General features: G+C 50.8%; 1 protein-coding gene across 2 annotated transcripts; it reads right to left on the bottom strand.

The window, feature by feature from the left end:
* Window positions 1-207: 207 nt before the first annotated feature.
* SMYD5 (SMYD family member 5) lies at window positions 208-13,502 on the bottom strand. 2 transcript variants are annotated; one of them, XM_033175089.1, is made up of 13 exons: window positions 13,366-13,502; window positions 8,446-8,554; window positions 7,234-7,373; window positions 6,665-6,786; window positions 6,208-6,277; window positions 5,517-5,621; window positions 4,618-4,680; window positions 4,320-4,390; window positions 3,892-3,998; window positions 3,422-3,478; window positions 2,464-2,558; window positions 1,725-1,795; window positions 208-1,629 (listed from the first exon to the last, which is right to left on the bottom strand). In XM_033175089.1, the coding sequence occupies exons 1-13, from the start codon at window positions 13,459-13,461 to the stop codon at window positions 1,482-1,484; spliced, it is 1,254 nt and encodes a 417-aa protein (XP_033030980.1). In that variant the 5' UTR covers window positions 13,462-13,502; the 3' UTR covers window positions 208-1,481. The 2 variants fall into 2 exon arrangements, with proteins under 2 accessions (XP_033030980.1, XP_033030981.1); XM_033175090.1 differs by having other exon boundaries at window positions 1,357-1,629; window positions 13,381-13,482.

The following is a 13,502-nucleotide window of genomic DNA, read 5'->3' as shown; positions in this document are numbered from 1 at the left end:
CTGGACCTCAAGACCCTTGCTCTTGGGCATTAGAACATTTGCATAGCAGAGTGTAAATAAAAGCAGAGGTGAGCCCAAGCTGGTGAGCCTGGAGCCCCCATCTCCTACCATCACCTGGTCTAATCAGTACCCCTTTGCACCCACCTGTGACTGCTGCACGCCTAGGGCAGCCTGCCCAGCCACTAGCCACAAAGCATTCCTGCAGAGGCCTGTCACCACTTACATTTTATTGAGAACAGTGGGGGGCGGGGGGAAGTGCTGACTGTTGTGAAGGAGTGAACCCAATGGGTAAGGGGCCAGACAGGTTCCACCTGGCTCCATGGTCCAGGAATGGCCTGTGGGGTGGGCACCTGTCCTCTCTGGGATCCCTCAGCAGGGGAATGTGGCAGGCTCCTCCAGGAAAGGGAGGCATTGGGAATGATGGGTTGTAATTCCCATAACATCCAACCCAAGAGTGAGAGGGGTGGTGCTAATCTGGGGGTAGGAGGGGACAAGACAGGGCTACTCTCCAAGTATCTAGCCCAGCTCCTCGAGGTTTCTGGAAGACTTCAATGTTCCTCTGTGGAGACCCTAAAGATGGAGATTGAGGCCAGGAGAGCCCCTCACTGACCCATTTTAACTGGCCCCAGGAATACCAGAGCATCCTGATCTAAGGAGCAGAGGCCTGTCAAGCCCCAGGTCTCAGCCATGCTACTGAGTGCTCATTGGGAAGCAGGTGTGAGAAAGCGTGATGACCCCCGACGTGTCCCTCCTAAGGAAGGCAGAGGCCTTTTCCATACTCCATAGGGCCAGCCACTATGCCAGGTCCTGAGAGGCAAGGCACGAGTTACAAAGATTCTGGAGTCTGGAGAAGGGGTTAATCTCCACTTCCCCAGATGTCCAAATGGGGGTGTGAGTAATCCCCCTGTCCAGCATTCCCAGGAGACAGCCTCAGGGAAGGAGCTCAGGAGGCCCAGATCCTCCTGCCCGCTTCTCCTCACTGTGCCAGTGGTCAAGCAGTTGCCTTACCAGCCACAGCTGTGGTGGGGGGAGGTGAGGGCGCCTCACCACCTCCCCTCTGCTTCAATGAACTCGGTCTCAGATTTACCCCCTCAAAAGAAATCAACAGCAAGTTGAAAGGGGAGAAGCCTCCGGTGAATGGGTGAGTATAGGCCGTGGGGCCGAAGAGAAGAAACTGTTAGGCCCTGGCCCTGATTCCAGCCCCTCAAACCCTAGAGTGGAAGAACCTCAAGGGGTGGCCAGTTGTGAAAAGCTCAGTGCCAGTGCAGAGTCTGAGCCAACTCAGCAGCAGTGTCCAGGGCATGAGGTCTGGTGGGGGTTGGGGCCAGGGATCCAGGCTCTGTCCTACCCTCTGGCAGAGAGGGCTCGAATGGGGAAAGCAGGCAATGGGAGTTGGAAGTTCCCTCCGAGCCATTTCTCTGGGGAAAGAACCCCCTTTTCTGGCAGGGTCTAGGGCAGGGCCCTTTCTGGGCAGGGCAACATCACACATCAGTCATCTCATCCCCCAGCTCTGCATCTTCTGGCTCTCCTTCCTCCTCCTCTTCCTCCTCTTCCTCTTCTGAGGTCACATTGGGTTCATCAGCCTCTGCTAGGCATTTGGGACAGGAACAGACAAACAGATAGTTCTCCCTGCAGCGGTGAGGGATGGTGAGGGGGAAAAGTCAGGGAGCTACGGGACAGAGGACCCCAGAGCCCAGCCGCCCAACCATGTCCCCAGCTGGGACCTGAGGATCTTGTGGCGGCTGTGGCGGCTGCGCTCCCGCTGACAGCAGTCCAAGTAGCTGATACAAATTTCCTGTAGGGTAGAGAGATGCAGTCTGATGGTCTGTGCTCTCTTAAATGGCATAAGGGCCTCCCCAACACCTACCCTATCTCCAACCACTGCCCCATCTCTAGGAGCCAGGCTTGCGTTGCCCTTCAGTGAAGGGGCGGGCTGCCCTCATCCAGTTCCCAGTGCCTTCAGTAGGCAGGCCACTATAAGCCTCCAACAGCCTGTGCCTGAGACAGAGGAGACTGGTTAGCCTCAGGCCATGGTGAAAGCCAGTCATTGGCCAAGGTCTGCAGCTGGGATCACAGGTCTTGGTATGATGCTACTTGCCCTGAAGAAGATTCAACCAGGCACTGTGCCTGCAATAACAGACAAGACCGTAAACCCACAAAGAGCTATCTCCTGCTTTCTTAGAAACTACATATCTGCATTTGACCAAAAGATAGCTGGGGACAAGAATCGGAGCACATATGTGTCCCTCAAACACTGTCCTGAGGCTTTCTGGAGTCATATTTTGAAAAAGTGAGGTAGGGTTAGAACAGAACCATGAGCTGAAAGACTCAGACCCTAAGGTATGTGGGGATTCCACCCAACAGCCTGAACTTCAAGTGCTCTAGCCACGGCTGCTCCTGATCCCTGCAGCGAACTTCCAAGGCCCACTACCCACCCATCCCCATGGTTCCTGGCCCCCTCACCTCTCCTGGCTTAATATCCTCCAGAGCAGTGACATGCAAAAGGAAGTTGTTTTCTGGAAAGGAGGTCTCTGCATTGGGCACACAACTGTGGTTGCCTGGATCACAAGAGGCAGGTAATGAGGATTATTGCCTAAAAAAAATACTAGCCTCAATTCTGCAGAGCACTGGGTCCTTTCTTGCTCTTTCATCCCTGCCAAGGCTGAGCACGTTTTGGAACCCAAGTTTCCAGACTCTGCTTCCAGTGTTCTTTCCTGAACACCATACAGCACAACACAAATGAACTCCACTACACTCCCACTCCAACCCGCTGTGACTGGCCAACTTCATTCTCAGTTGTGTTCCCACTGTCTCACAAAGGGAGGGACAGGGCTCTGAAGGAATGCCCACCCAAGACCACTTAACTCAGTTCTGCCTGCTATTGGACATCTAGTAACAGCTGACACAGGCCCTCTGAGAATCCAGTTTGGGAGAGTAAAGTGGCCCAGGAGCCTGGGAGGAGGAGTTTGCAGTCAGGAAACCAGGGGGTGGGAGGCTGAAGTCTGGAAAAGGCAGCTGTCTGAGCTGAATCTGCCCCTCCTCATCAGGTGCTGATGAGACTTGCCCTCTAGCCTGGGCTCCCAGTACTCCCAAATCTCACGGGGCAGTGATGGTGCAAAGCCCATGCATCCCTTTGCAAGAATCAGAGCTCTATGCCTGCCTTAGTACAGGGCCTGGCCCATTGTAAGGTTTTATATATAATAAGCAGGTATTATAGCACAAACAGTTGGGTGAACAAATGAAAAAAATGATAGAACAAAAAGGCCCAGGGGAATTCCTGTGGGAGCTCAGACCTAATGGAGCTCCCAGACTCAACCCTACCAGCCTAGAAAGGGCCAACTGAGAAAGATAAACTGGCTGCAAGGCCACCTGACAAAGGCAGAAGCGCCTAGGACCATCCCTCCTCAACGCCATGACTCACAGCAGCTCTGAAGCACAAAGAGGCCAGATCCTTCACAGTTAAGAAACTCTCCAGTTGCTGTAAGACAGTAATATACAGACATTATTCTACCCATTGTTATAGGCAGGAAAAGGAAATGAGGCTTACGAGGACAGGCACTGTCGCCACTGTCCTGCCACCCCACCACACTAAGGCATCAGTCCCTACCATATTACCTAAACTTGCCTCTCTGAGACAGAAGCCTTGCTTTTCTGTCTATAAGACACCCTATTTATCCAGCACCCCCTCTCCTCCCAGCATCAAGTCTCTGGATAAATCTTGGGGCTGTTTCTCACCTGTGTGCCCTGTGGATAGATCTGAAGCTCCCCACAGGCACAAAGGGATTACCTCCCCCACCATTAATACAGAGCATCCTGGGGAAAGATTTTGTGTCCACCATCTGACTGGGGGGTCACCATGGTTGGGTAAGGCCAAGGCCCTATCTCACCAACCTGCCTCGATGTCCTTGTACAGCTGGTCAATGAAGATGTCAAGTTGCTCACGGTCCTGAGGCTTCAACTCCAGAGCATCACAGGCATGGACCCACTGGCTTAGGGAGCTGGGGGTCCCAGGCAGCCCATGGTTGGGGAGGCGGAAGCCCAGGTCACAGGGCTCTCCACCTCCAGGTAAATTAAGCCCAAGAAGAAGGGTCTCTCCCCCTACCCCATTTCATTCTCCAGGGTGGGGGCCCATCTTCCCCAACAGAGGCTCCCCAAAACAGATTCCAATGCCTGATTCTGACTCCTGCCACTGTGTCCAGTTCAGTGATCTGCCCAGAGTCCTACCGTACCCCATCCCAGTCTTGAAAGGAACTGTGGCTACCTTCCTCAATCAGTTTCCCACCCCGAGAGTAAGTTCAATAGCTCTGGAACATTCTAACCTGGTCCCGATTCCTTGGCCATTGGTCCCAACAAGAGCAAAGAGAGACCGGAATCCATCTGGAGTGAACCACTGTGGGGGCAAAAAAGAGATAAAGAGATAAGCGCTCATGTTAACAGCCACTTGCTTTTCTTCCAGTTGGACTCTGTTTGGGAGGCCTTCTGTGAGTCAGGCTCATCCCAACTCCAGAAGACCAAGTTGGCTTTGGCTCAGCTGTCCCAGTAGGAGATGCTGAGCTTGTTGCTCCTGGAAAGCTGGAGTAACAAGGAGGCCACTGGTCCCACCCTCTCCTCACTCACCTGACTGACTGCTTCCTCATAGAGGGCCTCTGTGAAGAGTCTCCGCAGAAGTTCCAGTTGGCCCTGGTTTAGGGGAAGCAGAGAGAGATTTGTCTCCCCAGGGATTTCCCATTAGCACCCAGGCAGGGCCCAGGTGACTAGGGAGGGAAGGAAAAAGGGCCAGCACTGTAGACTGAGCTTTCCGTAGGGGCAAAGGAAGGCCACAAAGTCCACCTCCAAAGAGCTTTGGCAGTCTGCCGGCCTGTTCCAACCTGGGGTGGCAAACCCAAATTTCTCTCCATTTTCCAGCACTTGTACCAGCAAGGCTGAGACAGCCCGAAATGTCTATCCACACCACCACTGTCAAATCTCCCTTGACCTGGCCTCCAGACCAGCTGGGCTCTCCCACTCCCTTCCTGTAAGTTCAGTGCAACAGGGCCCACCCCAGATGCAAACCTTTTACACACCTGCCTCCACCCTCAGGCAGCTCCTGCAGGGAAGTCTGCTGTACTCAGTGAGGACCCATACTCTTTGATTGGGAATGGTCACTCAAGACATGGGCAGTTTCACGCTGCTCTGATTCTGTGGCCCCACAACCCTCCAGTCTCCATTCTACCTGATTTGCCCACTGCTATCCTATGACAAGTCCTGCCTTCTAACACCAGTTAGGGAGCACTTTCAGGGCAGGGCATCCAACACGCCCTTCCTCTGTTGTCACCCCACTTCCCAACTGTAGGTCCACATGAGGTCATGAAGTAAACAGTGGCAGGAACGTAAGTCCTCTGAATCTATTTCTGGACCCAAGTTCTAACTCCTTCCTGTAGCTGAGAAGTGATCAAATGTGGTGCTTCCCACAGATGGCCAGAGACATCCTAGGGTATTTGGGGAGGGAATGAGACAAGCCATGGGAGAAGAAGAACCTTGAATTTGTCTCCCAGAAGTTTATGGACAATTTCCTCCTCTTCGTTGGCTGTTTTGTTACAGAATTGGGAGAAGAGCCTGATCCAACGGTCCTTGTCCTTCGCCTGCAGTGAACAAATATACTTAAGGGTCACAGACACCCACCTTCTTACTGGCACTCCCGCCCACTTACGAAATACCACCACACAGGAGCTTATAGGAGCCTTTCCTCTGCCTGAGGCTTCCTCCCAATGGTGCCCAACCATCTCCCCAGCTGGAGCCCAGATAGCCAATTCAACAACACTTGGAAAACAGGAGAAAGAGGCTGAGGAACAACATTAATAGAAGGGCGGTTAGAGTGGCTTCTCTCGCTTTATGTAAGACGCAATCCTGAAAAAGTGGTGCTTATAAATCAAATGCGTGAATTGCTACTGCACAAGGCATCTTCTGTATCAGAAACTACAGGCATACTATCACACTGGTCTTTAAGATAAAATTTAAAAAAAGACTACAGGCAAAATGAGCCCTCCACTCCCTATGCCTGACTTATGTTTAGCGCATTCCTAAGGTTTTACATAGCAAGGAGCTCTCCTTTGGGAAGGCCAGGAAGAACTCTGCATCCAAGCTAGGGCTTTGAGGTGAGGAAAAGACCGAGACCAAGGGTTGAATGGGGCCAAATTCAGCTTCCCTGAGAGGGTTGGGTGGGCTCACCTGTTTCACTGTGGCCACCATCCTGGCCATCAACATGATGCTTGCAGTCTCAGGTGGGTAGTGAATGCTCCTGGGGAAAGAGAAAAAAGATTGGCCTAGAAATTCTCTCCCTAGTAGCTGAGCTCAGGGAAGCCGAGTCTGACTGGTACAGAGAAAACTTCCTACCAATTCCGTCAATTACCATGAGAGAAAGTTCATAGGCAAGGACTTAGGCAAGACTTTGCATCTCTATTGGCTTAATGGGGCTCTTTCTGGGAGAGTGTTAAATGCTAAGGACAGAAGGACTGACAGCCCAGATTAAAAGCAGGAGATAGGGTGATGTGACTTCTGTTTAACCCTAAGAAAGGAGGAAAAATCCGGGGAATTGTAACTTAAGAAAGATGGCAACACCTGATGAGCCCAGGCAGGCAACCTGAGAGGAAAGGATAAAGGAAAGAAGAGAGGAAAAGTGACTCACCTCCATGCCTCCTGAAGCTTATTGAGAGGATGCAAGGGGTCATCCTGGGAAGGGCCTGGGCACAGGACCTGGTGGTATTGCTCAGTGGCTGCCAGCCGACATTCTGCACTGCAGTACATCACCTGTTAGGTGGGATAGAAGTCAGTACCCTGGGATCTGGCCCTAGTATCACCTCCTCTAACTGCATCCCTTCCATAAATAGCCCCTGAGCTGTAGCTCAGGTGTATTATGAGAAGAGAAAACATAGGGTGCTCTGGGGACACGTGAAGGGCACACCTAGGCTTACAAAACCACAGAAAGGGAAGAGAACTTTTCAGGTAGAGGGGAGAGCCCTTGCCAGGTCCCCAGGAAGAAAGCAAGCTCCCACCAAGCCCATTTTCCAGACAATGTAATTGTGCCAGGGAGGATGAAACTGGAACAATAACCAAGCCTTTTCAACATCTTATCCTACATTATAGGTTTCAAGGGCCATGACCAGGTCTGTCATTGCTCCTGTCTCCCCACTGAGGACTCCAGCTAAGGCCTCCCTCACCCACCCCCTTCCAGGTATACTCCCCAAGAATACTCACTTGGCAATGAGGACAGTTCTGGTGGAGGTCCTTGCGCACAGTGCACAGCTCTGGGTGAGGCAGAACCTGGCCTGGTTTCCCGGTCAGCCTCTGGGCATTCTCCTCTGCCTTCTCCAGTGCCCGAAGGCAGTGGTCACAGGCTGAGGGTGAGAGCCAGACACGACAGTGTCTTGAGAGCAGAGACCGTATCTATCCCTTTCACAGCCCTGAGGAGCACCTGCTATGTGTCAGGCACCATTCTGGTGTTTCATAAAAGTTTGGGAAGTGAGTAAATGAATAATTACATGCATGCATGAATGAATGAATGAATTTCACATGCAGCCAAAGGTAGATGATCCCCTTCTCCCTCTCAAGGACTTCCTGGCCCTTATTGTCTAACTCTCCTTGCTTCTTAATCAGACTCACTCTGTGGGGCTCCCCTACCACCCCAACACTGGGCTTTTCCCATACTCTGGGACCAACCAACCCTCCTTTCATTGTGTGTCTCCAGCTTAAGAAATGTGTGGGCCGGGCACAGTGGCTCATGCCTGTAATTCCAGCACTTTGGGAGGCCAAGGCAAGTGGAGCACCTGAGGTTAGGAGTTCAAGACCAACCTGGCCAACATGGTGAAACCCTGTTTCTACTAAAAATACAAAAATTAGGTGGACACAGTTGTGCGTGCCTGTAATCCCAGCTACTCAGGAGGCTGAGGTAGGAGAATTGCTTGAACCTGGGAGGCAGAGATAGCAGAGCCGAGATCGCACAACTGCACTCTAGCCTGGGCAACAAGAGCGAAACTCTGTCCCCCTCCCCTCAACTCCAAAAGAAGAAAAGTGTGAAAAAAGCATGTGGTCAGCAAAGCCAAGGGCATCCTACTTGTGCTCACCCCTAACTCAGCCTTCTTTGAACAAGGGCCACGTAGCCTCCTCTTGGTGGAGGACTCTACTTTGGCACTGGGCCTTCAGCATGACCATGGAGTCAAACTCGCCTGAGTCCCGCTGTGCTCCCTCAGGGAGCACATCTGAAGAGCCTCCCACCACAGGAATTAGCCTCAAACACCTGAAACTGGACAGAGGTGTGGTTCTCAGGCATAGTCCTTCAATGGAAGATAGCATTTCCTCCCAACACCCAGAGTTCCAGAGACATCAGCCAGTAGGGATGTATGCAGCTCATTTCCATGCACAAAGGCGAATGGGCCCAGCAGCCATGAGGATTAGGAGAGCTGTACTCACCTCGGTAGCGATAAAGTGCATTCCAGAGAAACTGTGCAGCCACCAGGGGCCGTTCTACGAAGATGGTCTCCCCCTTCCGGATCAGCTGTGTGGCAAACAGACCCTTTCCCTAAGAGGGCAGAGGGACAGGATGGCTATAAGAAGGAATAGAAGACATAGCTCCAAGAGCTTCCAGGAGGCTGTCCAGCCTCACTCCTACATGCCTCACTCTTAGGAGAGGCCTCTGCCTCTGTGAGTTCATGGAGACTGGTCAGTACCCTCCATAACTTTCTCCTCTGGAAATGCAGCACTGACCTATTTTCAGTTGTACTCCTTTCAGCCCATTCAGAGCAGAAGGCCTGGAACAGGGAGGAAGCCACCATGGCAGTCATCTCAGATTACTCAGAGAAATTTCCTGAGTATGGCCAGAGCAGGGCCAAGGCTTATAGCAGGCTGGGGCCTCCAGTACCAGGAGCTGGTAACAGCAGGGCACTCATCTCTGAGTCAGCCACAAGCCACTCCAGGATCCTGGCAGTGGTGTTGCTACACAGGGCTGCAGAGAAATCCTACACCATGGGACAGGGAAGCCTTGTTTGGGGGAGAATGTGCCCTCTTCCTTGGTCAGCTGAATACCCACAGCACCTAGCACAGTGCCTGGCATCCAACAAGTCCTTGGGGGTTGCACTGAAAGAAAGGAGCTAACACTAGTACCAGTCCTAACATTAACTTGCTGTGAACCTTTGAGCCAACTGCTTCACTTTATATCTGTTTCCCATTTGAAAAGTGAGCATTATAATAATACCTACAAGGTAGTTTCCAGGGTGCAACAATATAGCACAGATGAATGTACCTTATGAGCTCTAGCTTCTTCCTACTCAATGAGAGGTACAGGGACTGGCAACATGGGCATCACCTAGGACTCTGTTAGAAATGCAGAATCTTAGGCGCCACCCCAGACCTGCTGAATTAGAATCTGCAGCGTAACAAGATGCCCAGGTGATTCACATGCATGTTAGTTTGAGAAGCACTGGTCTAAAACACTATATACATCATGTAAAGGATGAAAGATGAGAAAACAACCTCTGAACTGCCATCTCTCAAATGTGCAAAAGGACTCAGCAGATGGCTTCAGAACCCAGGCAGTTACTGGCCTTATTGGGCATATACTCCCGCTACTCAAAGATGATGTGTGGAGCCCTGCCAACACTGAGCTGCCACAACAAAAGGAAAGGAAAAAAATGCTTGACACCGAAGCAAAATGACATGTCAGTGTTGCCTCCCAGGTAGCTCCCTGACTCCTCAGAAGGCCAGATAGGGTTACTCTCAAACTCAGAGCAAAAAATCTCAACCCTGTGAACAACTCTGGAAGCTCTATCTCACAGCAGAATGGGACAGGTGAAACAAAGCCAGGAGGCAAAGCCCTGGGCACACCCTTGCCTGGCTTCCTGGAAGCCCTTCCCCCATGCCTTGTATCCCATCCCAATCTAGCAAATTGAAAACTTGGCCTTCCTCTATGGGACAAGACAATATGAACAGGGACTCACATTATTTCTGACAATCTCAAATTTCAATATTGGACAAATATAGATCTCCCTCTCTTTGTGAAGAACTAAATGCAGAAAATATTTAGTAATCAAAACAAAGAAAAAAAAATCGGAGTCGTTCCTTTATAAAGTCACTCATTCCCAAAACTGATGAGCATATTTCAAGGAAAACAGAGTCTAACTCATATTAAGGTTGGGCCGGGCGCAGGGGCTCACGCTTGTAATCCCAGCACTTTGGGAAAGGCTGAGGCAGACGGATCACGAGGTCAGGAGTTCAAGACCAGCCTGAACAATATGGTGAAACCCTGTCTCTACTAAAAATACAAAAATTAGCTGGACATGGTGGTGTTCGCCTGTAGTCCCAGCTATTCAGGAGGCTGAGGCAGGAGAAACACTTGAACCCAGGAGGCGGAGGTTGCAGTGAGCCAAGACTGCGTTACTGCACTACAGCCTGGGTGACAGTGTGAGACTCCATCTCAAAAAAAAAAGAAGGTTGGAGAGCACTGAACCTGAATGAAAAGGGACACACCATACATCCTTCCAATTTGAAAAAAAAGTTTTAAAAAAAATCATGCAGGCTGGATGTGGTGGCTCATGTCTGTAAATCTAGCACTTTGGGAAGCGAGGATGAAGGATCGCTTGAGCCCAAGAGTTTGAGACTATTCTGGGCAACATAGCAAGACCCCATCTCTATTTAAAAAAAAATTGTGCGGCCGGGCGCGGTGGCTCAAGCCTGTAATCCCAGCACTTTGGGAGGCCGAGACGGGCGGATCACGAGGTCAGGAGATCGAGACCATCCTGGCGAACACTGTGAAACCCCGTCTCTACTAAAAAACACAAAAAACTAGCCGGGCGAGGTGGCGGGCGCCTGTAGTCCCAGTTACTCGGGAGGCTGAGGCAGGAGAATGGCGGGAACCCGGGAGGCGGAGCTTGCAGTGAGCTGAGATCCAGCCACTGCACTCCAGCCTGGGCGACAGAGCGAGACTCCGTCTCAAAAAAAAAAATTGTGCAAAACTCTAAGACTATGTAGTAGATTTTTTTTTTTTTTTTTTTTTTTTTTTTTTTTTTTGAGACGGAGTCTCCCTCTGTTGCCCAGGCTGAAGTGCAGTAGCACGACCTCAGCTCACTCCAGCCTCTGCCTCCCGGGTTCAAGCAATTCTCGTGCCTTGGCCTCAGGTAGCTGGGATTACAGGCGTGCGCCACTACACTCGGCTAATTTTTTGTATTTTCAGTAGAGATGGGGTTTCACTATGTTGGTCAGGCTGGTCTCGAACTCCTGACATCAAGTTCAAGTGATCCGCCCGCCTCGGACTTCCAAAGTGCTGGGATTACAGGTGTGAGCCACCATACCCGGCCTAATTTTTGTATTTTTAGTAGAGACAGGGTTTCACTACGTTGGCCAGGCTGGTCTTGAACTCCTGACCTCAAGTGATCAGCCCACCTCAGCCTCCGAAAGTGCTGGAATTACAGGAATGAGCCACCATGCCGGGGCAGACTATGTAGTAGATTTTAAAATCTTGATTAAAAGAAGAAAGCCCACAATAAGCCATGCTGCTATCTGGCTAGTGCACCAGTATGGTAGTCCAGCTGGCTTCCACTGGATCTGGTAAGGTTTCTGTTCTGATTGGTCATGTCTCTGGCATAATAGTTGATAAATTTTTGAAAAGTCATTCCTATCCACAGAAGCAATAAAAAGTAGTCAAAAACTACTCCCACTTGAGGCCCTGGTCTATAAAGTTTCATGACCCAATTCTCTCAAACCGCTATTTAAACAATGTAATGACAGAAAACACGGAAAGCTTTTTTATTTTACCAAAAACACACACACACACACACACACATATAACCCTCATGTGGTAACTTGAGGAAAATAACACAGAGAAAAAAAATCACAAACCAATCTTATTTGAATAGAGAAGCAAAAAGCCCAGGAAAATCCACGGTTACCAAGTCCAGGAAGGTATATTATTTTCTCCAGCTGCAGATCAGATATAGGCAAGGAAAGGGCGATCGGCTGGGGCCTTGATAGATGCCTGGGCCAGGAAAACTGTGCAAGGAGAGTGGCTGAAGTGATGAAGTGAGAGGGAAGAAATGAAGAGAGGAAGGGGCTGAGAGACTGAGGGCTAACGAAGAAAAAGGTGAGGAAAATTACTGCAAACCAAGAATGATGGAACTGAGACATCTTCAAACTGTGGCCACCCAGGAACACTAGAGACTATGGAGATGGAGATACGAACAGGTAAGGAGACCAAGGATGTAGGGAAGCTGATTTACCAGGGAAGAAGCAGAGTGCTCCAGATACCTTTGGAGCAGAAAGGGGACAAGGGAAGGTTGGGCTGGGAAACTAGATCAATACGATAATGCTGAGAGCAGATGACAGACAACTAGAGATCTTACATCTTGGGCAAGAAACAACGATACACACAGCCACTACATAGGATAAATTATTCAACCTCACTAGTAACCAAAGAAGCATAAATGAAAACAAATATCATTTTACACATATCAATAGGCAAAGATAACTAGGAAAAAAATAGTGCTGGACAAAACAAAAGGATGTTTGCATAGAAAATGAGCTCTAAGACTTTTGACTCCAGGTTTCAAAAATACAACAATAAAGGGTCCATTAATAAGGGGTTGGTTGAGAGGGTTGTGGCCCTCTAACGGAAGAAGCTACTACTCACCTCTTAAAAATTAATATGTAGAAATAGGCTTGATATTGAAAGACTCACTGCTGCATCAAAAAGCAATTTCTAAAAATGTAATTTTAACGTACACATCTTTGCACAAGTATAGAAGTATGAGTGATGTTTATGTTTTCTTTCCTTACACGCATTTTCTATTTTTTTCCACAGTGAACTTTTTGGAACACAATAAAAACGACAAAATCATGTCACCTTCCTACTAAAAACTCTCCCAACGCCCCCACGGCCTTTGGACTCTGGTCCAAATTTCTCAGCACTCCAAGGACCTTCGTGAAGGGTCTTGGCCTGTCTCCTCATCCCCCCACCCAAATTTCATACATTAAGTTCGTGAGGACCCACTCTTTTACACCTCAGTTCTCTCTGCCCAGCACGTCCCCGCCCACCGTTCCAGGGACCCAGCAGCAAAGCCCCCTAGCCCCGCCCCGAGCAGTCACAGCAGGGCCTCCGGCTGGCTGGCCGAATTCCGCTGGGAGGAAATGCGCACGGAGACTCCGGAGGCCCGGGTCTATCGCGTGACCGCGCCACGAGCCTGCGCGCGGGGACAGACTGGGAGCCCCCCGGCCGCGAGCAGGGGCCGGGCCGTAGCGTCTGAGCGGCACGGAAGCCTCTAGGCTCCGGGCATGGAGTCCTGCAGGGCTGTCTCCGTGGCCGGACTGGGCTGAGGCTCCCGGCAGGACCCGCCCCGACCTCACCTTGGCGCTACTCACGAAACGGACTTCCACGGAGACCCGGGCGCGGCCCGCCACGCCCACGCAGAAGGAGAACACGTCGCACGTGGAGGCCGCCATCTTGGCGTGCCTCCGCCTTATGACCCTTAACCCCACCCCAA

This window comes from Trachypithecus francoisi, unplaced genomic scaffold, assembly GCF_009764315.1.
Source record: "Trachypithecus francoisi isolate TF-2019V2 unplaced genomic scaffold, Tfra_2.0 Lachesis_group17, whole genome shotgun sequence".
In the NCBI taxonomy this organism is placed as follows: domain Eukaryota; kingdom Metazoa; phylum Chordata; class Mammalia; order Primates; family Cercopithecidae; genus Trachypithecus; species Trachypithecus francoisi.
This window is presented reverse-complemented; position numbering and strand designations above follow the sequence as displayed.

What these genes read in the sequence shown, in the direction of transcription:
- SMYD5 (XM_033175089.1), bottom strand. Translation starts at nt 13,461, where the DNA reads ATGGCGGCCTCCACGTGCGACGTGTTCTCCTTCTGCGTGGGCGTGGCG. An exon ending in AGAACTGTCCTCATTGCCAA is followed by an intron (nt 6,787 to 7,233) that starts GTGAGTATTCTT and finishes CCCACCTAACAG; the next exon opens with GTGATGTACTGCAGTGCAGA. An exon ending in GTACAAGGACATCGAGGCAG is followed by an intron (nt 3,479 to 3,891) that starts GTTGGTGAGATA and finishes ACTGTCTTACAG; the next exon opens with CAACTGGAGAGTTTCTTAAC.